This window comes from Numida meleagris, chromosome 3 (genome assembly GCF_002078875.1).
Source record: "Numida meleagris isolate 19003 breed g44 Domestic line chromosome 3, NumMel1.0, whole genome shotgun sequence".
NCBI lineage: Eukaryota > Metazoa > Chordata > Aves > Galliformes > Numididae > Numida > Numida meleagris.
Genome location: NC_034411.1, coordinates 45,780,235 through 45,803,226, shown reverse-complemented (window position 1 = coordinate 45,803,226; position 22,992 = coordinate 45,780,235). Strand labels below are relative to the sequence as shown.

Sequence of the window (22,992 nt, the reverse complement as noted above, 5' to 3'; positions counted from 1 at the left end):
GACAATAAGACGGCTGGAGAGCGAGGTGCTGCCAAGATGAGAGACGGGAGGAAAAGGGACGAGGTCTCGTGATCTGCAAGTTTTTATACTGTGAGCTTTTATCTTTTCCCTCCGGCTGGAAATGCTAACAGAGGAGCAAAGTGCCGTGGGGACTGTAGTAGTCCTTCTCTTCTGAGAACCAGGTATATCCACTACATGATATTATGATGTGGAATACCAATAACCAAAAATCACAAAACCATGACAATTTGATATCGAGGGAGATTTGGCACTGCTTTTTGAATGCAAATACTCACTGATGTAAAGAGGAGGTACACAGCAATAAGGGGTGAAAATAGGATCCTTCAGCAACTGATGCTTTATTGCATCTTAGCCTGTGCACCACGCCTGCCTTCTGTTTAAAAAAAAAAAAAGATTGCTTTGAAAATCAATGAGTGGTCTAATAATGTATAAATATTTCATAAAAGAAAATGTCTCATGTAGAGCCTACACTGAAAAGATGGCAATTGAGAGCTTGTTGAATGCCTACACGTTTGTCACAGGTTTGTTTACATGTTAAGAAACAAAAAACAGCTTTCTGTGGTCCAACCAAAAGGTGACAGAAGTTTGTTTATACTTTGCATCTCTCCTAACTTCTGAGTAATATTTTCCAAGTTTTGAGTATTCTGGTTATGAATTGTCTGGATTGAGTTGTTAGGATTAATAGAAGATTTTGTTTTCCTTTCCCCTTCCTTCTGAATTGGTAAGCTATCTTTAGCTTGTTCACTTTTTCTTGTCCTTTGATGGCATAGCTTGGATGATGGCTCCCCATGAGGAGCCAGTTAGTGGTCAACAGGCTGAGCAAAATGTTGATGCTGCTCTAACTCAAAGCCCAGCCTCGATTTCACTTTAGTAACCTGATCTCTGACTAAAGCCATTGCCACTGCTCTTCCCATTTCAACGGTGGGATGTACTATTCTTCCTGAGTAAAGAGGAGGAAAAAAAACAAATGTAAAACAAAAAACTTACAACTGTCTTTATTCAACCAAAATATTCTCTCCTCAGTCTCCACAGATAGGAACACTGCATGCACGTTATATTTTGGTATAACAGCGTTAACTCGTGTTGTTAGGTGCCTTCCAGAGTCTCCCAGGTGGCTGATATCTCAAGGCAAAACTGACAAAGCTAAGAAAATTGTCAGCGATATAGCGAAAAAAAATCGGAAAAAGATGCCTTCCCATTTTGAGGTGAGCTCGGTATTTGCTTATACATGTAAAAACAAGAGCCACACTAGTAATTTCCATCAGTTCCTTCCAGTAGAAACGTACTATACTTTGAATGTTGGAAAATCTGGTCTTGTAGTTAGAGAGGTAATGAACTCTATTGTTCTAATGAGGGAGGTGAGACACTGTAACTGTCTTAAAACTCTATAAGCAAAAAATGGAGTTTTCCTGCAGAAATAACCTAGAGAATGCTAGAAAGGACCAGTGTAAAGCCTTGGGGGGTGTTCTAGGGAACTTTGCCCTGATATGGCCTGCTGCATGGGGAGAAGGGCCCAGCATAACCCCAAGGGGCTGTTGTGTGTTGTGAATGGTCATAATGCCTCAGACTGTCCCTGCCACTTTCCAAGGCAAGTAGGGAGTGCTCTGCTCCTACAAACACTGTGCTGGGCTTTCCATAGGATATTAAATTTGAAGATGATGATAGTGGGAAACAGAGTCCTTCACTCATTGACCTTGTCAGGACACCGCAGATGAGAAAAAACACATTCATTTTGATGTACAACTGGTAAGAAGATAATGTGGGTGAGTTCTTTTGAAGCTCTGGTTATGAATGCTCCAGCAGGACAGACTGTGAGCATCAGACTAACAAAGTTGGGACACACTTCTCTGCCTAGGTTCACAAGCTCCATCCTCTACCAAGGGCTCATCATGCACATGGGACTAATGGGTGGGAACACTTACCTGGATTTCCTCTATTCTGCTCTTGTCGAGTTCCCAGCCGCCTTCATCATCATCATCACCATTGATCGTATTGGCCGGCGCTACCCATGGGCTGTGGCAAACCTGGTGGCTGGGGCTGCCTGCCTTGCCACAGCCCTGATCCCAGAAGGTGAGCCACCTGGGTGAGGCTTCCCATCCCTGAGTTTCCTCCTGGAACAGCACCTGATTCTGTCTCCCTTTTAAAGAGTTCCAGCCCTGAAGGGCTGCAAATACATCTCCACCACTGGGTGCTGCCCACGCGACTTCCAGTGGTGCTCGTTGCACTGCAGAATCATAGAAAACCCTGAGTTGGAAGGGACCCACAAGGATCATCGAGTCCAACTCCTGCCTCCATACAGGACCACCCAAAATTCAAACCATATGTGTATCAGAGCGCATTGTCCAAACATTTCTTGAACTCCAGCAGCTTCAGGCTGTGACCACTGTCCAGAGGAGCCTGTCCCATGCCTGTTACCCCCTGCTAAAGAACCTTTCCCTAACCCCCACCTGCCCCTCCCCTGACGCAGCTCCATGCCATTCTCTCTGGTCCTGACGTTGTCCCCAGAGAAGCAGAGTTCAGTGCTGCCTCTCTGCTCTCCTTGCAAGGAGCTGCAGCCACCATGAGGCCTCCCCTCAGCCTCTCTGCTCTAGGCTGAACAAACCTAGGGACCTCAGCTGCTCCTCAGTGAAATGAAACAGGTTTTGTAGCACTGCTAATAATAAATCTCAAAGTATCTGGGTCCCTTGTGCTGTGCCACAGCTCATGTGGTGCTGACTATTTTCATTTCCTGATTCACACAAGTAAAAGGGAGTCCTTTAAAGACATAATGTGATATGAGATTAGAGATCTAGCTAAAATAGCACTGGTATTAACGAACCCCTGCTAAATCACTGGGATAATTTAAATGTGTGGAATGCATTTTATCTGCAGACCTACATTGGCTGAAACTAATTGCTGCTTGCCTTGGGCGAATGGGAATCACGATAGCTTTTGAAATGGTTTGCTTTGTAAACACTGAGCTATATCCAACATACATCAGGTAAGTGTATCCTTCTGCTATTTGACCAGGAAACAAATAGTTGAAGCCAATGTGTATTTTACGCTTTATGCTTAATGAAGTAATCCCCAAATACTTTCAACCATATATCATTGCTGAATGCTAAGTGGAGCAGAAGAAAGGTGCTAAAAATGTTGGCTAACGAAGAAATCCAATGTGGTTCAAGCAGGTGAAAATTCATGAGGATAAAATAAAAGGAAAAGTGGACAGAACCAGGGTGGATGAGGAATCTGAAGTCCCACATAGTGCTTAGATTTGTATCTCATTTGAGTCAAAATAACATGTGAACAAATGTGTCCAGAGGTGGCTGCTGCTATGGAGAATGTTAACCCAAGGTCTTGACCTAAAGAATGGGTTTTTCCTCTAGTGGGCTGTGGGGTGCATAGCTCAGAAGTAGATATGTGCACTGCAGATAACTAAAGCTTGGGAGTAAAGTCCTCAAAAATTCCTTCTCCTGAGTGACCATAGGCCACTGCATGCAGGGAAGGTGTCTGTACTGACCAGATGAATCTCACTCCTCCTTTCTTCACTGCAGACTCTTAATCTTATTTCTATATCCATAATGAGCATAGTGGAAGATAGCTAGAATTTTATTAATAGTGTATATCAAACAAAAGCATCATTTGATGCCCCTTGTCCTAAGTCACTCAAGAGGTACTGAAGCTAGTGGTTTTGTTTTACTGTGTTTGGGGGCTCCTCTCAGACACTTTGAGCCTGATTCTCTTCTACGTTTAGCCTTGGGAACTTGCTCATGCTTGTGATAATACAGGTATACTCTCTTGTTGCTATTTGCTAAGGTTTTTATGCTGCAGTATGTACGTCTAAGTAACTCATGGATGTGCCCACCATTGGAAAACTAGAGCTTTGCACACTGCTTAGGTGTTTTGTGGTTTGCAGAGCCACATGCTCTGTGTGAAGTCAGAACTGTGCTCTGTCGTCTTCTATTTGCAGTGCTTGCTAATGTGATTCCTTTGCTGTCAAACCAGGAACCTTGGGGTGATGGTCTGCTCTGCCTTGTGTGATGTTGGTGGAATTGTTGTCCCATTCATTGTCTACAGGCTGGTGGAAATCTGGCATGAGCTGCCACTGATAGTCTTCAGTAAGTGCCATATTACTTCCTCACCAGCTGCTCCTGGGGTGCAGTAATGGGGTCCAGCTTTCAAAGAGAGGGAAAAGCAGCTGGGACAGTAGCTCCAAGTTTAGCAGGAACACTTTCACATCTCTATGTGCCGTAACCTTCGGTTTGTAACAACCTGAGACTTGTCTGTGCATTCATATCTGCTTTGTTGTCATTATTGTTCCCTGCATTTTAAAAGAATCTGGAGATGAATACAGGTTTGACAGATCGTGAAAAGCTGAGGAATGTTCCAACATTTTGATGAGACTAAATGGATTTTGGTTTTGTTGTATTTAAATCTGATAAATTGCTGCTCTTCTATGAGGTGTACTTCCTCAGTCCTGGAGCCAAAGCTAGAATTCCCCCCTCCCCTCCTTCTGTTTTCTTTCTTAATAGAGTACAAACATAGCTGTTATACTTCAGCTCTTCTAACAGTCTAACTGGCTCTTCTCCACCTATTTGGAAAGAGATTGGTAAATAAATGTAAGATGAGCATTTGCAAACTAGTGACCTGAACTTTTCTGGTCAAGGTCTGTGTTCTCTGAATCTTTGGATCAGAAGAACATTGTTTCAAGAAAAATATCTTGAATGGCAATATGCAGTTCTTGACTGACAGCACATTTGGGAGAGTGCTTAGTAGATTCAAAATATGTACATAAAACAAGTACAAAGTGGGTAAATGAAACTATCAAATAAAACAAGTTAAACACATTGTGCAGGAATTAATCTGTTGGGACTGTATCTTCTAAAGCTTGTTATGTAAATAGCATCCATTTTCTAGCTTACACTTGGGCTATAAAAAGGATTCTTCCCTTTTCACAGATGTCAGTCCTGTCTTCATTGCCCCACCTAGCTCAGTGTGTAACTCACAACTGAACTAATGCTATTTATGATTCCTTTATGCCAGGCAGTGGAAAGTGATGTATATGCTGGAGATCAGTATATGCTAACAAGCTCTCTATGCATTTCTTTGATTTGAAGCTGTTCTTGGTTTGATTGCGGGTGGATTGGTGTTGCTTCTGCCCGAAACTAAAGGAAGAGTTTTGCCTGAGACCGTTGAAGACATTGAAAACTTTCACAGGTGAGTTAGGGTGATGAACTCTTGGCAGGTTTCACTTGAAACTGTGCAAAATGCCCAGCCAGAACTCCTTGGGGAAGCCTGTTTGTTACTTTGCTGCCTCCTATGCTTTCAAGAAGTTGCTAGGTGATTCCTAGACTCTAGTCTGAGGGATTTTGGACTCTGCTTTTATTGTTCTTCTGGGCATCTGAAAACAAGAACCATAGGCCTCTACTGCTCTGTGAATAATTCAGCTAGTATCTTAAAATGGCTGCAACCCTATTATAACTGTAATTTGTGGTTTAAGAAACTGGCTGATTTTGTGGAACAGGGAAATTGCAGAGTTAATAACAGCTACTTTATATGGTAAGTGAAGCACTGGTATCTCCCGAGGAGCCAGAGCAACCCTAGAGGACTTCAGGATTAACTGCTTATTTTCTCTGTGCAGGAGGCAGAGCAAATGAAAGAACCTGAGGTCAAGTGCTCACTGAATGAATCACTTCCTGGCTGCTGCTCACACCTTGTTGTTCTTGCAGGCAAAGTGTTCCAAAGGACAAAAAGATCTATCTCCATGTCCAAACATCAGAAGTAGCCCGTGATTGAAGAAGGCACAACTTTCTGGGCAGTCTGCTTGACAGCACTAGCATGAGAAATAAAATTGGAATGAATACTCTCTTCTGTCTTGCTTCCCTTTTATCACAGAATCACAGAACAACCCAGGCTGGAAGGGACCTTGAGAGATCATCAGGTCCAAGCTTTCACTGGAAAAGGGAGCCTAGATGAGATTATCTAGCATGCTGCACAATTGCATCTTGAAAATCTCCAGTGATAGGGATACTACTCCATCCCTCCCTTTTTTTCCTGTCTATCCTTTCATTTGAATTTTTGAGGTTTTCTGATGAGGTTGTCCCTGTTGCTGCATAGCTTGTTCCCTCTCTGTACACTATAATACAAATGTTTTAGGGCTGGAAAGTTTTCACTCAAACTGTGTGGATCTCAACATGGGGCAGATCTTAACTTGAGGATGGTGGGGTCCATTCCAAATGAACTTTATAAACCTCCATGAAGTCTGACTTCATTGTGTTGTCTTACACAGGGGCAGCATAACATAAGGGATGTACTTCAGTTGTAGAACTGAGATGACTACAAACCTTGCCTAATCTTATTACACTTAGGACAGAGTTTCTGAGCTGAGGTTTGTTCAGTGGTCCTCTGCCTCAGGGAGCTTTAGGGGCAAAGTTGGATCTGTTAGGGACAGTTCAGCACCTTTCATGATTTCCAGCTGTCCCAGAATTGGGGTCTCCCTTTCTTCGTAGAATCATAGAATGGCCTCGGTTGAAAAGGACCTCAAAGATCATCTAGTTTCAACCCCCCTGCCATGGGCAGAGTCTCCAACCACATCCAGCCTTTCTTTGTGCCTTGTGCCCCTTTCTGCTCTCAGTGGTGACACTGTAGTCCTTGCTCATCTCTCCTGATTAGATTCTGCTTTTCATTTTCCACCCCACTTGCAGCTCCAGGGAAGAACAGACATGAGGTATTGTGGTTTGCCTTCACTCTTTCTGCCTTGCTGATCCCTAGCAGTGTTGGGGAGCACTGGTTTCTGGTAAGGATACTGCTGCCACTTAATGGTCATCAGTGGAGGGAGAGCTCCCAGGTGAGCAAAAATGTTGCTGGACTCACAGGCAGTGTCCAATTGCCCCAAGACTACTTCCTGGTTGTCAGTGTGGTAACTTTGCCCTTGCTTTCACCTGACTTGAGCAGCAGTTAATGTTCAGTCTTGCTGTGAGGGCCATGAAAGCAGGGAAGCATGTTGTCTTGCTAAGCAGGGCCCTCAGATGACACTGGCCTGGGCAGCTGCAGGACTAACATTTGGTGCAGGGTCAGCAAAGAGCAATTTGGCCTTGAGTTTGGTTGAGGGACAGTGGGGATGCAGTGAAGCTGTCTACCTGCTGTGATTGGCAAGAGGTCTCAGTTCCATACCAAAAGAGATCTGTCAAAACTGTTATTTTTATTGTGGTATATTGATTTGAAACCCGTCAAAAACTTTGTACAAAAAATAGGGTGAGGGGAGGCAAGAAGTGGGACTGGTGAGGAAACAAAACAAAATGTTCTACATACATGCAAGCTGCTAAATGTGATGTGAACCACTTTATGAGATTCCCATGGGCTATGGAGAGGACTTCCAACCTTAAAAAGCCCTACAGTGGTGATTTTTCAGCATGCTATAAATAGAGGTCTACCTAGAAAGCTAGATCATCTGCGGCTCATCTTTTCCCTTAATTCATATCACTTATAGATATTTTGGAGCTTGGCCATGCAAAAAGCCCAAACCACAGCGTTAGGAAAGCAGTGCATATTAAAACAGGAATTCACTTTATTGTACAGAGTGCTGTGTTGTATTATTGCTTGTGCTGCTCCCAGTGTGTGTCTGTGATGAGGCCTTCTCTCCTTGCGCCATTACCAATCCATCAAGATAGGGCAGTAGCACTTGGCACCTCGTGTCCTGAGGCTCAGCTGTCTGCAGCTCCTTTTTACCTTCCTTTTCATTTTCCAGCTTGTCTCGTAGCCAGTCACATTCTGGGATGCCAAAGCTTAAAAGCTGGTCTGGAATTAGATTTTCATTTTTTCCCCCACTTACTTTACTCCTCTTTTTCTGGAGAACTAAGTGGGAGGTTCTTGTGGATACTCATAGGCTCCCTGAGCATGCTCTGCAGAGGTACTCACTATAGGGTGGCAGGAGCTGAGCCTGCTCAGCATCAGGTACTGAGATTTTTCAGGGGTGTAGGAGCAGTTGTGACACTAAATTGGTCACTATCTACGTGCTTTCTTTCATGTAAAATCAGGTACAGTGTGGAGGTGGGTTGAGAGTACAAATACACTCCTGCTTCCTATGGAAATGAGCTGCCAAGTGAGAAGAAAGCATTCCTTCATGAGTGTTCTGCCTTGGCTGCAAGAGTTGCTGCTGTCAGATGCCTGGGGACACTGGAAGTATGAAGGTACTCGGAAGACAAATAGAGAAATTCAGTGGAAGAGGGTCTGTGAGAGCCGTAAGTGGAAATCCACAGAGTCATCTAGCGTGGCTGTGGCCGATGGCAGTAGGAGAGCAAGCTGGAGAAGGGCTGTCTGTGTCTGCAGGACTCTTTCCTCAGCGCTGGGTGGGGGCTGTTCTGCTGGCCCCACTGCCCAGTAAAAGCAGGTCTGGAGCAAAGTGGGGCCTTACTTCAGTGCAGCTTCTGAAGTCAGAATTTGAAGATAAATTGTATTTTCTTTGCTTCTCTCTTGTCTGCAGAAGGAATGAGGAAAAAATGGACGATGCTCTGGGTGGCAAAGAACATTATCCACTAAATAATCCATATGCTTAAATTCACTGGAAACTGAATTTAACAACTCTCTCATCACTTGCAATTTTTCAAATGAGTTCAGATTATTTGGAAAAACAGCAGAAAAAGAAGTAGTTGGGAAAATTTCTGTAGGCTGACCGCAGCTGCATGGATGTCTGAAAATTGAGTTAGCAGTTGCATTAGTAACTTCGTCATTTCCTACTGTTAAAGCTGTTATTCTAGGTGGTTTCTACAGTAACTTCTGAGTGTGTGTTGCATGTATGAACTTCCTATTTTCTAGAGACAACTTCTTCCTCTCCTGTCCTGTGCCATGTTGCCCTCACTTTTTGGCCAGGTCCTGTAGGGTCACCAATTATACCAGAGCTGAGCAGCCACAAGGTTCATGAGGAGCTCCTGAGCTCTGCCCACATTTAGCATCTCAATGGCCTTCGGCAGCCTGTCCGAGCTCAGAGGAACTGCTTTTAGCTGGCCTCTTCACTGCCTGTCCCATTCTTGCTCCAAACAATTCTGCCATCTCTCTGCTTCCATCCTCTTCACTCCTGGCCTCCACAACTTTCTGCCTTCTGATGCTGCATTTCTCCCCTGGCTGCCACCTTGCCTACAGGCCCACTAAATACTTCTGGTGAAGAACAGCAACAAGAGGGCTTTGCTGCTGTGAAGGAAAGCTGCTCTGATCTGTCTGGCCTGTCCTTGAGACACCATACCTGTGCATGTTTTCAGCATCTTCAATGGTCTCGGGCAGAGTTTTTCCCTTTGTCTCGGGTAGGAGCAAGACTAGGCCACCATCGACAAAAGCAATCCCGGCTACAGAAAGACAACAAGAACCAGGGTTGCAACGGCAATGCAAGGGTTGGGCCTTAGCTTAATTCCAAATTGCTAGTTAATTCTAACTGAGACACAACTGATGATTGAATAGAGGCTCCTCAAAGTGATAGTAACACTTGGCTCTTTGTCTACCTGGTTCTCATTTTTGAAGGTGACTGCAGACATCTCTGAGAGGCAGAGGAGGCCTGCAACACCAGCCTCGTCTATAGGCTCCCAAGCACTCTGGCTCCATTGCTTTGCAAGGGAAACAGATTCTGGCTCTGTCTGTCCTGCTGGGATGTGATGGGGCTGATGCTAGCTAGCTGCCATCCCTACTTTGGGCTATAATTAGGACATGAAAGAAAGGGTGCTACCAGCTTATCCAGCCCATTTTGCCTTCTGTTTAGTTTTGGATCCTGCTATGACCACATGCAGGACAGAAGGTGCAGGTGGGCACACCAGAATGAATATGTGCAGGAGCATCGATTTCTTCAGGATGGTAATCTTAGTATTGGGTCCATCCTAAATGACAGTGGGATCACTGGTGGACCAGGCCCCGGAGATGTATGCAAGAGGTGGAGCATGACTTTGGTGCAGGGAGAAGAGAGGCCAGCCTGTGCTGACCTCTAGTCCCTTGATGAGGCTGCAGATGAGTATCACTGAACCCAAAGACCTTCTTGCCATGGGAAGGTTCAGTAGGAGCAAGTCAAAGCTTGAGAGAGCTGCCCCCAAAACATGAGATTCCCTTTGTTGAAAGGACTAAGGGAGTGTCTTCAGCACAATTTACAACAGCTGGATGCCAAAGACTTAACATCTTGTTAATGTTAAAACATCTTGATACACATCTTGTATGCACATGAGTGTAGGTACATTTCTCCCAGCTTTTTTTCTTTTTTTTTTAACAGTAGGGAAGTAGGTCACCAAAATCACTCATCTAGGCTGAGGCAAATGAACTACTTCCTAGCTCTCTTACCAAAGACAACCAGGGGCAGCTCGTGCCAGAGCGCCGCTAGTCTGTACACAATGAAGGGGGTCATGATCCCACCAAGGTCACACATGGACGAGCAGATCAGCACCCCCAGGTTCCTGGAGAGGACACAGAAAGGCCCATGTCAGGGGCTCTGCCTACGGGTACCCCATACAGTGCTGTGCAGCCCCCCTGCTGCCACCCATGGCTGGAGTAGGGTGGAAGAGAGGGGCTAGCACCCTGCTTTGGGGGTCGCAGCTGATGGGCAGAGGAACAAGCTGTGAGGATGACAAGGCAGTAACAAGGGAAGGGCTGAGAAAGGCCTTATCAGTGTGAACATAAGAAAGCAAAGGTCCTGCATTCTCCTGTGAGGATTACTGTAGTGTAAAATGGGTGAGGAGGGAGAATACAATAAGGTAAGGCATTAAAGCTAGCCCTGGTTTGGGACGGAGGTGTTAATGATCATTTGACTCCAGGTTCACCAAACTGCTCTGAAAGAGGGACATCTGAAGGATATCTGAAAAAGTGTCTTACGTATCCCGTTAGGGACTCCTGCCTTAGTGCTGGGCTTAGGAAAGCAGCACTGTATTTCCTCCTCATCACAGGGAATCTTCCTTGCTGTTCCTCACAGTGAAGGGAACAGCTTACTGGTGGGCTTCCAATTTTAAATGAGATTTCTGCTATTTGACAGGTCCTCTTTTTCTTCCATCACAGACTTTTCTGAGGTCCAACTGGCGACTCTTTATGATAGCCTCAAGTAGATAAACAGAGATACTCACTGCTTAACTCTAACAGAAGGAGGTACACTTACCTGAGAGAAGTTGGATACAGCTCAGGATTTACCAAACAAACCATTTCATAGCACATGGTAATTCCCATCCTGCCCAGGCATGCTGCAGTCATTTTAAGCCAATAAAAAGCTGGAAAGAAATTGTGCATATTGATGTTGGAATACAAAACCACATTTTTTTCTGCTGTTAACATAGAACAGCATTAAAGATTTAATTTAAGAGTAACTTTACTGTCATGAATTGTCATGAGGTATGAGCATGATTGTGTTCTGTTTCACTCTTTTATAATGCGATTGTCTTGTGATTCATGCAAAAAAAAGGAGGTTTGAGGCTGTCACAGTGAAGAAATGATGATACAAAGTAATCTGGGTATTTCAGTGTATTAACCAAAAGCTTACGCAAAAATGCCACTTCCTGCATGCGTTAAAACTAAATAGTGCACAGCTGCTTTTTTGGTTGTCAAAATTTGCTAATTTGCAAGATACTCTGTACTTTTGCACAGAGACATCTGATGGCTTTCTGGCAGGGCCAGGCTGGTGCTATCATCACTCTCTCTTGGTGTGTGCTCTGCGATTGCTTTCACACCTGAAGATACAGATGTCTGCTGCAAATGAATGAATATCCCAGCCCTGCATTGGGTGCCCCATGTGTTCTTAGATCCCAATCTGACCTTGGAGGGTGGTTTCAGCTGTTTCAGCTATTAGTGCACACACAGCATGGAGACTCTCCCTCATTCACCCCACGGAGGGATGCAGCATTTCACAGACTGCCAGCTGCTGATAAACACTGCTGCAGAGCCCCTCTAGAGCCAAGCAGACAGCCACTGCTGCACATGGTTGGCAGCAATTGCAGTTGTGGGCAGAAGCTGCAAGGCTCCCGCCCCAGTGCTCCTGTGGAAATGCACATCAGTCCCCTCTGTATTCCTGCAATCCCCAGCGGCTTGTGAAATATCTATTGTCTGAATGCTTTGTTGTTATTTTTGCCTATTATTTATTTCCGTGACATTTTGTGTTTTCTGTCCTTGTTCTGCCGTGATCTGATAGTTGTTTGGCACTATTATTTCTGTGGTTTCAGTCTTATTATATTCCATATAAAGAAAGGAAAGATGTTCCAGTCAGTGGCCCTCCTGGGACACGTTTCCTTGAGACTCCAGCCTTGGAGAGAATGCTCAGCTGAATAAAAGCCAAGTGCCTGTCACTGTGGTTGCTCAACATCCTACACTGCAGGAAGCAATGTATCCAGATGGCGTTTAAGTGTGTGTCTCCCTACATTTTAATTTTTTAGAAACAGAAAAGATGGGGTTTTGGGGATGAACACCCAGAATGGTGAATCCAAATTCAAATTCTAAGCCACACAAAAATCACAGACTTAACATGGCATTCCTTGTGGTCTAGCCCTGGCAGACTTACCATCTTATTTGTTGCTATTTTGGAAATGTAATTGACCTCCTTCCTCAAACCTCTCATTATCTGGTATAAATGGTGATGGTGAGACATACATAGGCTTCTGTGGAATTTGTCTTCATTGGATCACAATACTGACATGGGCCAGATTTGCAAAGATTGCTTTCAATTTTTCAGAACAATAACAAGATTTCATTAACTGAGGAGATTTGAGTGACTCACTGTCTGGGACCAATGCCGTAACAAGGCAGGCACCACCCGCCATCACATTTGCCACAGCCCATGGGTAGCGACGGCCAATGCGATCCACTGTTAACAAGAGGATGAAGGCGGCTGGGAACTCAACAAGAGCGGAATAGAGGAAATCCAGGTAAATGTTCCCACTAGCTAGTCCCATGTGCATGATGAGCCCTTGGTAGAGGACAGAGCTTGTGAACCTACGCAGAGAACAAGGTGCAGATGAAATCAAACTTTGAGAGAAAGCTTATGCAAATAACTCAGATTTGCAGCTGGTCTGGAGCAAAACAGGCTTAAATCAATGATGACATTTTAAGGAGTTGAATATAACACCACCACATGTCCTGCAAAAGCATTCCCTTACCAACTGTACATCAAAATGAACGTGTGCTTTCTTATCTGAGGTGTCCTGACCAGGTCTAGATATGAAGGTTTCAGCTTTTCTCCATCTTCATCTTCAGATTTGACGTTCTGGGAGCACAAGTAAGAGAAGGATAAAAGATTAGAGTGGATAGGCGAGAGGACGGTGAGCACTGTAAGGAATATTTTCCCCTGGACTAATGGGAAGATGATAGTTTTGATTTGTCAGTTATGAAAGCAAAATAACTTCTCCAAAGTGTTTTGGGGAAAGGAAACATGAAAATGTATGTAGACAGTTCTCATGTCTGTACAGCCATACGCATGAGGCTGTTACATGGCATTAAGTGATAGATTAAAAAATGAAAGAGGATGTCTTGGAATGTTCAGACATGAAATTGGGTGAGTGTACTGTGTGTTGATCGGTACTAATTAAAAGAAGAATGTTTCTTGTCTGCTGGCTATTTTTGCAAGCCTCTTTTCTGAAACATGCTCTGTTAGAGCCCTAGGCAGCCAAAGAAAATCAGCTTGTATATTAGGGAACTGCAGTGCTTTCGGTCAGCAAGCTGCTCCCAACTCTAAACCCACAGCAATCCTAAACTTGTAACATTGCCTGCCTGAGCTTTGCATACACTTAGCAAATGCAGTACAGTCACCTGGAAGGAGGGAGGTAGCTGCTTCTTGTTTCCCTTGGCAATGCGCTTAATAACTTCCATAGCTTTGTCATTTTGCTTCTGAGTTATTAGCCACCTGGGGGACTCAGGCAGACACCTGCAATGCATACAAGCATGACACTTAAGGGACAGGAAAATGCATGTTTCTGTTAGACATAAAATGAAGATAGAACTGAATTTCTCATGCTAAGAATCTATGGTATATTGAATGCACGTGAGTGGTACTGAACTCAGTGGTGGTTGTGGCTGTCAGTGCTTGCATTCTGATTTCAGCTCCATTTGAATGACAGTGTGGCCTGTTTTTTTGTTTGGTTTTTTTTTTTTTTTTTTTTTTTAAGATTAAAATTAGTTTACGAAAGTTTGGAAACATTCCTCTAAGATAAATTCTGTTGATACATTTTATATATGGTTCATTGCTTGCAGGTAGTAGCTGAAAAGCCATAAAAGTGATCCTTCAAGTCTTCCATGTTAAAAATAAATTTTCAAAATAAAAAAAAAAAAGTTGAACTAAATCTGTTCCCTAGCCTGGTTCTGAAATGTTCAAGAAATGTTTTCACTCAGATTTTTAAAAACAGTTAACTAGACTGCACTGAAAAAAAAAAAAAAAGCAATTTTCATCAATAGTTAAAAAATCCCACTTCTCACAGTAGCTGGAAGCAGCATTCAAAATCCAGTAATTTCAAATTTTGTGTTGGGTGTCAAGGACTCCAAATGCAGAAGCACAGTTGCATGTTACAGGTAGTCCCTTGCTCCTAGATGGCTTGGAATAAACTCCTGGGCAGGGGAAACAAAATGAAAGAAAAACACCAGATCTGCTCTGATGTTGTTTTGGAAGTCCTACTGGTAGCATTATGTCTGACCTCTTTAAAGAAACTTGGGCACCCAGGTGTAGTCTGCTGGACTTTTTGACTTGGGGTCACTGGGAGTCGTGACACTGGGAACTTACCAATGGTAGAGTAGGAAGAAAAAATTGGGCAGGGTGACAGCAAGCTGAAGCCACCTCCAGTGTGGGAGCACGTAAGCCACGGCAGTGAGGATGAGGAGTCCCACAGTGAAGGCAAGCTGGTAGATGATGCCCACTGTCCTCCGGAAGCTTAAACCAACAAATTCTGCAGCTACAAAGAAAATGTTACGTGAGGCACAGGGAAAACAATGGGAGAAGGTAGCTGCCAGCAGCTGAATGACATGGAGCCCCTATGGCATGGTGTAGGGACATGGGTTTGGTTGGGAAAGTAGAGCTGGCCTGGGGTACAGGCTGTGGCCTTGGCGCAGGAGACAACTGGTGCCACTTCTCTGCCTGTCTATAAGATGTGGTTTGCTCTGCTTGGAGGTGACAGGCAGTGTGGCTGCAGCTGGGGCTGACCATGTGGTATGTCTCAGCTTTGCAGGAGAAATCTTCATCAGTCAGCTGGGGACTTGATCCCCCTGCCAGCGGTGTCAGGCCTCTCTTACTACAAGGGCAAATACAGCTTTCAGTCCTCCACTCCACCTAACCAGGGACTAGCTTGCAACACCAGCAGCCTGCCGGCATCTGCTGGCTCCTGCCCCCCACCTGATTTGAGAACAGGGCCTCTCCTGCTGAGACGCAGCAAAGCCATTTTGGCACAAGGTTTGTGAAACACAAATGTTATCTCTTGCAGTGCTGCTTGCTGCCTTTTCTGGAAAAGCATTGGATGTCTTTGCATCATTTTCAGTTCTTGCCCCTAGACTTTGTCCTCTTATTCGGCATGTCACTTCAGATACAAATGCTCCCTATTGTCTAGAGCTGCCTCCTAATTATTCTGCGTATGTGTACAAGTTGGTGCAGGCTTTCCAGGAATAAACTGTAAACTTCCAGACAGGCAGCTCACAAAAGAAAACACAGCTTGACTCATGGACGGTTTAAAGCAACAAAGTGCAGCTGGACAGTAAATAGCATGCTGTTCCTGTCTGCACAGATTCCTTAACACCAGAGGGCACCAGGAGTGGCCAGCCCTGCTGCTAACCCGAGGGGTCCTGCCCGGCAAGAGGAACTGCAAGGTGCCGTAACTCAGGACGTAGCCTGTCAGCCAGCCTCCCTTGCTAACCAGCCCCTGGATCAACCGAAAGATCACTGTCCACATGTAGCTGGGTGCGAAGGCCACGAGAACCCCTGAGACAGAATTGATGAGGATTGTGATCAAGAGGCAGAGCTTGCGGCCAAACCTGCAGAGGGAAAGAAGAGAAAAAAAGGGGAAAAAAGGCTCAACTTGCAGCTGCGCAAAACCCCATTGTCAAAACATTCCTCAAGAGTAACCCACTGAAGTAATGGTTGCTTTCTTCTTTCAGATTTTGTTCCAAGTGTTTTCTCAGGTACAAGGAATGTAAAGCTTTATTAGCACCTGAAGACCTGATCTGAATAGTAGGTTTTTGATCATCTACCCTGTGGTGTGTTTAAGGAGCTGACCTCTCCTTCCCAAATCACTTCCCTGGCCTTTTCCTCTAATTTGCCTCCCCACCCACTGCAGCCTTTCTTCAGGGCACAGACCTGTGGAGGAGAGCTCAGATGGAAGTTGTGCAAGTTGTCACCATGTTTGCTTAGCACTGCCATTACCACAGCAGTCTGAAGAGTGTGGTATCAGACTGATAGTGTGCACAGTGGCCAAATCCAGAAGCAAGAGTTAACAGAAGGAAGAGGGATGAATATCTCTTCTGAGATTTGGTTGGAACTGTCTTTCACCACAGGCTGATGTCTTTCAACTCTACTTCTTGGAAATAGTCACTAAGGTCCCTGGAGGTATTCAAGAAATGTTTAAATGTTGTACTGAGAGACATGGTTTAGTGGAAGATATCGGTGATAGGTGGATGGTTGGACTGGATGATCTCAGAGGTCTTTTCTAACCTTGGTGATTCTGTGATCTGTTACCACAGGAGGGACCTGAAAATTGGGAGGAATGTAGGAGCCATGTTGTTTTGCTCTATTCCTGAGCTCTGGTGCTTTTCCCATTTGCACTGGCTGGTGACAGATGCCAACAGTCCACATGGTGCTTGGGCAGAAAGAAAGCACAACCTGCTTCGGCCAAGCTCCCCTACCACCATGCTCACCTGCTGTGCAGACAGGGCAAGGTGGCGGACCAAAGAGTGTGAAGAGGCTGAAGATGCTCCCTGTCCCCCTTTTCTCTACTCGTTCTGAGTAGGAGTCTGGATCTGCTCTTCCCTTTGCAGCATTTTTCAGCTCAATAGAAGCTCAGGGAACTTCCTCATCCTGTGTTATCAGGTCATTACTTACTTCTGGTTAATGACTTAGTTAATGAGTTCAATAAATGCTCTAATGAGGCCCTTCATCCCATCTTTCAAAGCTGCAATATTTTTTTTTACGTAGATTGTGTTTGATTACTGTTATCTTTACCTGTTTTTTCACTTAATCTTTGCTGTCTGCTGGGCTCTTCTTGAAGGGGGTCTTGGGCATTCCTGTTATTTGTCATTCCACGTATCTCTGTGACTCACCCGTAGTCAGAAATAGATTGTTTCCAAAAGAAACAAGCTTACTGGAGCACTAGAAAGGCATTTGTTCTCTAGCTGACAGAGACATATATTCAGTCAGAAGTATGATTTATAAGAGCCATTAAATTAGTCAGTGTGCACTGACAAAAACAGCATGATAATAAATGCCAGCCAAAATAAATGTCTTCTGTTCTCCACAATAACTGGCTGATCAAATCTCTCATACTTTCCTTCTCTCATGAGTCTGACATACTGATATTTTTGACTCTGTTTTAAAGGACAGCCCATGAGAGCCTTGTCAGACCAGGAGAGAAGCCCTCTCCTGAGAAGGCCCTTTCCCAGAGGCCTGGCAATGAGTGACAGAGGTGCAAACACTGCATCTTAGCACTGACCTTGTCAGCTGTCTAAGGAAACAGAAGTACCCTTTCCAAGACACTGGTGCTTGGAAATGTGCCCAGAGCCCAGTCAAGTAAATGAGTAGGTCTCATTCCTCTGAGAAAAGCGTGTTTGGGAAGAGCTGATGAAATCTCCCATGAAGCACCTAAAATGTTCTCAAAAGTTGCCCCGATTACAGCAGATTTCAGACACTGATGCACAGAAAAAAACAGCACTCTGTATGCACTTCCTGATAGAAGATGGATGTTTAAAATTCAGGAAACACATAATTCATGGGCCTTTTTTCCCATTCTGTCTACTAAATTTTAGGCTTCTGGAGTTGTCTTTGTCCTAAGCACCTGCATATGAGATCTTGCTTTGCTCCTGAAGGCTTGCAGTACTTTAGGACCACAGAGAATGCGGGGAGGGTATCAGCAAGTAAAGCTGTAGAAAAATCCTCAGTGTTATGACGTGTACTTGCATTATCTTAACAGCAATGATATCTGACTTATAATTTGCTTATAATTTGCCTGATAATAAGATTATTTAGTGTTTTTACACAGAAAGAGCATTTCAGATATAATTTGCTGTGGGACTGTCATCTGTAGTTCTACTGGTTCACATAACCATATGTTGTCAAGAAATTCTTTTGCTCGTCATTATTGCTTAGTTCATCTCTGTGTTTGAAGGGTAATTTGAAGAGTGGCTCCCCTGATAGCTGTGGGACCTGCTCATTGCTGTTTCATGTCATATCATACCTAGGCTGCTACATATCTCCTCCTTTGCTCCCATAAGCCGTGTGTCTTTACTGAAATATCAGTTCTTAAAAAAGGATGGAATACTTTCAAGTACACTGGAACACTGGCCAGAAAGCAGGAGTTTTGGTTTAAGGGAAAGAGAGGATAACAGCTAGCCAAATGTTTCTGATGCAAAAAAAGAAATCAAGAGTTTTCAAAATGTGTGAAGAAAAGCAAAAAATGGAGGAAGAAGGAAAGTGAAAAGGGAGCTATGGCAGTGTATGTTCAGCAAAGCTGAGTTTGAGTCCTCCTCAGCATGGGAGGAAAAGGCTATCGCCACCAGTGCTGTCATAAATTCTAAGAACACACAAAAAAGACATTCCTTCAGACTGATTCTACGGAAGGAAAACTTTGTAGGATTGTTCATCCCCTATTAACTTCACCTCTTCCAAATTCCAATTTCAGCCTCTCTTATCATTTTACTGGGAAAAAGTCAGCTACAAAGCATAAAGTTTGTTTTGAGTGTAACCTAAAAAAATGTGAGCACACTGACATTTATGATGGTAAAGAGGTGAGGGATAATGACATCTAGAGACAGCTGTACAGAGCCAGCTGAGAGAGAGGGGGACAAGAGAAGATTTAGGAAGTAACTTTTTCTTCATCTGGGAAAAACATTCCTATTTTAAAGCTGATTTACAGCCATTTGGATAGTGTTAAAATTAATATGAAACTAATTTATTACAAAATGGGCAAATAGTTATTGGTGCATGAGATGAAATTTCATTTCAAACTCTGAGCTCATCTTGCAGATTGTCACTGTTAGAGAAAAAAAAATCTCTTCACTTGTAAATATGCAAATTCCACACAAAGCCATTGAAAAGAGTGAACACTGTGACACTTCCATGGATTCCTGGATCACAGCAGCCATTGAAAGCCAGGGCTTAGGAACCACAATCTATTCATTTGTAAGAGATACATGCACCTTCTGAAACAAGCTTTTAGTGCATTCATTTCCCCTTTGAGTAATTAGTGTTGTTCAGTGACATGCAGGAAGCAGAGGACTGGAGGAAACAGTACGTCTTACACCAGCGTACATGTTACGTACCTATCTGCTATGTAGCCAATGATCATGGAGCCAATAAAGAACCCAACATTCACAGATGACTGAAAGAGGTCCAGCTTCCAGGAGTCCTTGCACACCAGGTTAAACTGCAAGGAAAATCACAGAAGAATGAGAACATTCAACTCAAACCATGGCTTTCAAGGAGGAATAATGGAAGGAAGCAACTTGGAATGGAGAAAGATGGAATTAGAAAAACAACTAGGAAACAGGCTCCAAAAAACAAACTATATTATCTCTTAAAACCAACATCTGCAAAACATCTCATCCAGATTTTCCCAGACCTTACAGAGAAGTTATGCCCTGAAAAATAATTACACAATAACATAAGAGCAGAATGAGAAAGACAGAGAATCTTTGAATGGAAAAATAAAAATGCTCAGAGAAATATCACCTTCTCCGCTCCCGTATCTGCTTGAAATTTAGAGGATGCGTGGAGAATTGTTTCCTTCTCAGATGTCAAGGCCTACTCCTAGCCATGCATTATCTCACTGCATGAAACCAGCACAGTGCATGGGAGGTGGTGGGGTTACCACCAGGCCAGCAGGGCTCTTTGTGTGCAGGGACTGTGAGCAAAGATCTCCATCCACAGAGCTTTCTGTGGCTGTGCTCTGCCCTCAGATGGCACTGCTGGGTAGTGAGGAGTTTTCCCAGCCTAGACTGAGCAGTTTGGTTTTCAGGAGCTGGAAGAAGCCAGAAACATGGCCAGACGTATCTTTTGTAAAAGTTAAAGAGGAGTCCTTGGTAAATCAATGAATGCACTGCCTTTTTCTTTTTAAAAACAATTATGAAAATATTAATTCAAATGTTACTAGAATGCAGCTTGAAAATTTTATTTCAACTCCTCTTTCTACCCCAGGTAAGTTTAAGGATTTGCAGGCAAGATGGAGATCATTGGACAAACTGTGCCTTACCTCAGTCACTATGGAGGTCCCAGGGTAGTCGTAGACCCACCCATCTCGGCAGGGGCCGAGGGGGACGGAGCTCCGGTTGCCCACAAGGCTGCCGAGGGGGTCGGTGCAGCTGACACCCGTTGCATTCCAGTACACCTCGTACCTGCTGCAGCGGCTGCCGAAGGCGGCCCCATGGCTGCCCCACTCGGGAACGGTGTGGTTCAGCTGCTCCGCCAGGCTCCAGCCGCAGCGCTGACTCAGCTCCACCACGCCAGGGCTGAAGCAGCGGTGCTCAGGGGTGAACCCGAAGAAGACGACACCCACATAGACCGGAGTGAAGGCAGCAGAAAGCAAACACAGGACAAAGAAGGTTTGTTTCTGGAACCTGTCAAATTCTCCGATGTGCTCTAAAATGTCATCCAGGGTTGGCATCTTTCTCTGTTGCTGCTTATTAAAATATCTAACTCTGTTGCTTTTCACGGCTTTTACCTTCACTGCGATCTTATATCACAGCTGAGATGTTTATTTAAAACCTGTTGACAAATAATTACAGAATGTGGTCAATTGTCAAGCCATGCATTGCAACCTTTATTTCTCAAGGGCCCTTTCTAAACAAACTTTGGTTCTCATGTTTTGGTCTTTACTGCTATTTTGTTTTGTATATGACAACATTGAAATAGGTGAGTTCTTGTCCTAGATTATGGCCATTTCAAGTCACAGAATCACAGAATTACAGAATCATAGGGGTTGGAAGGGACCTCTGGAGATCATCTAGTCCAATCCCTATGCTAAAGCAGGTTTCCTACAGTAGGTTAGTAGTATAGGAAAGCATCCAGGAGTGTTTTGAGTATCTTCAGACAAAGAGATTCCACAACCTCTCTGGGCAGCTCATTCCAGTGCTCTGTATCCCTCAAACTAAGGAAAATTTTCCTCATGGTGGTATGGATCTTCTTACATTTTAGTTTGTGCCCACTGCCCCTTGTACTATAGCTGACCACCACTGAAAAGAGCTTGGCCTCATCCACTTGACTCCCACCCATTAGATATTTATAAGCATTGATAAGATCTCCTCTCAGTCTTCTATTCTCCAGGCTGAACAGTCCCAGGTCTCTCAGCCTTTCTGCTGGACTCTCTAGAAGTTCCTTTTCTTTTTTGAACTGGACTCCCAAGGGGACATCTTAACAGTAAAGACTGAAGCACAGAAGGCTTTCAGTAACTCCTCCTTCTCAGTGTCCTCCATCACCAGGGCAGCCCCCTAATTCAGTAGCTGGCCCACATTTTCCTGAGTCTTCCTTTTGCTACTGATATACTAAAAGAAGCCTTTCTTGTTGTCCTTGACCAAATTTAATTCCAAGTGGGCCTTAGCCTTCCTTATTGCATCCCTGCATCTCCAGACAATGTTCCTATATTCCTCTCAAGTGACCACACTCTTTTTCCACTTTCAGTAGACTTTCTTTTTCTATTTGAGTTTGTCCATGAGCTCCTTGGTCATTCATGCAGGTCTCCTATCACCTTTGCCTGATTTCTTTCTTTTAATGATGGACCTATCTTTAGCTTTGAAGAAGTAGTACTGGAATGTCAACCAATTCTCTTGGACCCCCTTACCTTCCAATGCTCTAACCCATGGGATACCTCCAAGTAGGTCCTTGAAGAGGTCAAAGTTGGTTCTTCTCAAGTCTAGGATTGCAGTTCTACTTACTGCCTTGTTTCTTCCATGTAAGATCCTGAACTACACTATCTCATGGTTGCTGCATCCAAGACTGCCCCCAGCCTTCACATTCCCAGCCAGTCCTTTCTTGTCATTGACAGTCTGTCAGTGCACAGTACGGGATAGACAATAATTCCTTTTCCCAGTGATTTACAGTTAAGCGAGGGCATAAACATTATGAAAGCAATGTTATTCTCTCCCCTGTATGTGTGCGACTGGAGGACCTTGTTATCCGAATTACCCTGGATATAGATGACAGCTTGTATGCTACTTTGGGGTCATGGAAAAGACAACTCCAAGAAGGCACAACAGAGCAGATTTCTATTAGGCTCTCAAGAGCTAAATAATAGCACTGTGTCCCACATAGGAAGCAGACCAACCACCACAAGTACAAACTGGCATTTCTTAGTCATAGGTACCTAGACCAAGCTTGCCATGACTTGCAGGTGACTTCTCCATGACCAAGGAGCAAAGAGAGGGTTGAGGGTCGGAGAGTGTCCCCAGGACACAGCGCTGGCCCTCAGGAGCCTTCCCTGCCCTGCACCCCTGGGAGAGAGTAGGCGGAGGCTGTCCCAAGCTACAGCCTCATCTGTCAAACATGTTCCAGCTGTTTCCTGTAGATTTATAAGACAATGTTAATGGGTAAATGTGTGCTTAAGCAACGGAGGCATCTTCAATCTCTTTTACTGCGTGGGATGATTTCTTTCATGTTCCCATAACTGCAGTTATATGAGGTCCTTTCATGTCGTTCCCCATTTGCTTTCCCTGTAAACAGTTAGCTTGTATCAAGTAAAGTAATGATGGAGAACTGGAAGAGATTCAGGGCACTGCAGCTGAGCATCAGAAGTACGGATTTGGACAAAAACATCTGTGGGCGAAGGCTTTGGCCATTTAAAGAATATTTCTGCCAGTGAATGTTCCGAAAACAGA

At 44.2% G+C, this 22,992-nt stretch overlaps 2 protein-coding genes across 4 annotated transcripts in view; one reads left to right on the top strand and one right to left on the bottom strand.

Annotated features, from left to right (window-relative positions):
- LOC110395822 (solute carrier family 22 member 2-like) overlaps positions 1–5,961 on the top strand; it is a 14,376-nt gene extending 8,415 nt beyond the window's left edge. The window contains exons 5-11 of one of the 2 annotated variants that reach the window (XM_021390724.1): positions 1,112–1,226; positions 1,661–1,767; positions 1,877–2,091; positions 2,893–3,001; positions 4,006–4,118; positions 5,118–5,217; positions 5,642–5,961. In XM_021390724.1, the coding sequence (XP_021246399.1) occupies positions 1,112–1,226; positions 1,661–1,767; positions 1,877–2,091; positions 2,893–3,001; positions 4,006–4,118; positions 5,118–5,217; positions 5,642–5,657 (775 nt within the window). In that variant the 3' untranslated portion in view covers positions 5,658–5,961. The remainder of the gene's footprint in view (positions 1–1,111; positions 1,227–1,660; positions 1,768–1,876; positions 2,092–2,892; positions 3,002–4,005; positions 4,119–5,117; positions 5,218–5,641) is intronic. The other variant, XM_021390723.1, reaches the window with a different exon arrangement.
- Positions 6,577–21,370, bottom strand: LOC110396903 (solute carrier family 22 member 2-like). Of its 2 annotated transcripts, XM_021392803.1 has the most exons (11): positions 20,376–21,370; positions 19,447–19,550; positions 15,797–15,951; positions 14,714–14,882; positions 13,750–13,864; positions 13,101–13,207; positions 12,722–12,936; positions 11,117–11,225; positions 10,312–10,424; positions 9,239–9,338; positions 6,577–8,476 (listed from the first exon to the last, which is right to left on the bottom strand). In XM_021392803.1, the coding sequence occupies exons 1-11, from the start codon at positions 20,784–20,786 to the stop codon at positions 8,410–8,412; spliced, it is 1,665 nt and encodes a 554-aa protein (XP_021248478.1). In that variant the 5' UTR covers positions 20,787–21,370; the 3' UTR covers positions 6,577–8,409. The 2 variants fall into 2 exon arrangements, with proteins under 2 accessions (XP_021248478.1, XP_021248477.1); XM_021392802.1 differs by lacking the exon at positions 6,577–8,476 and having other exon boundaries at positions 8,488–9,338.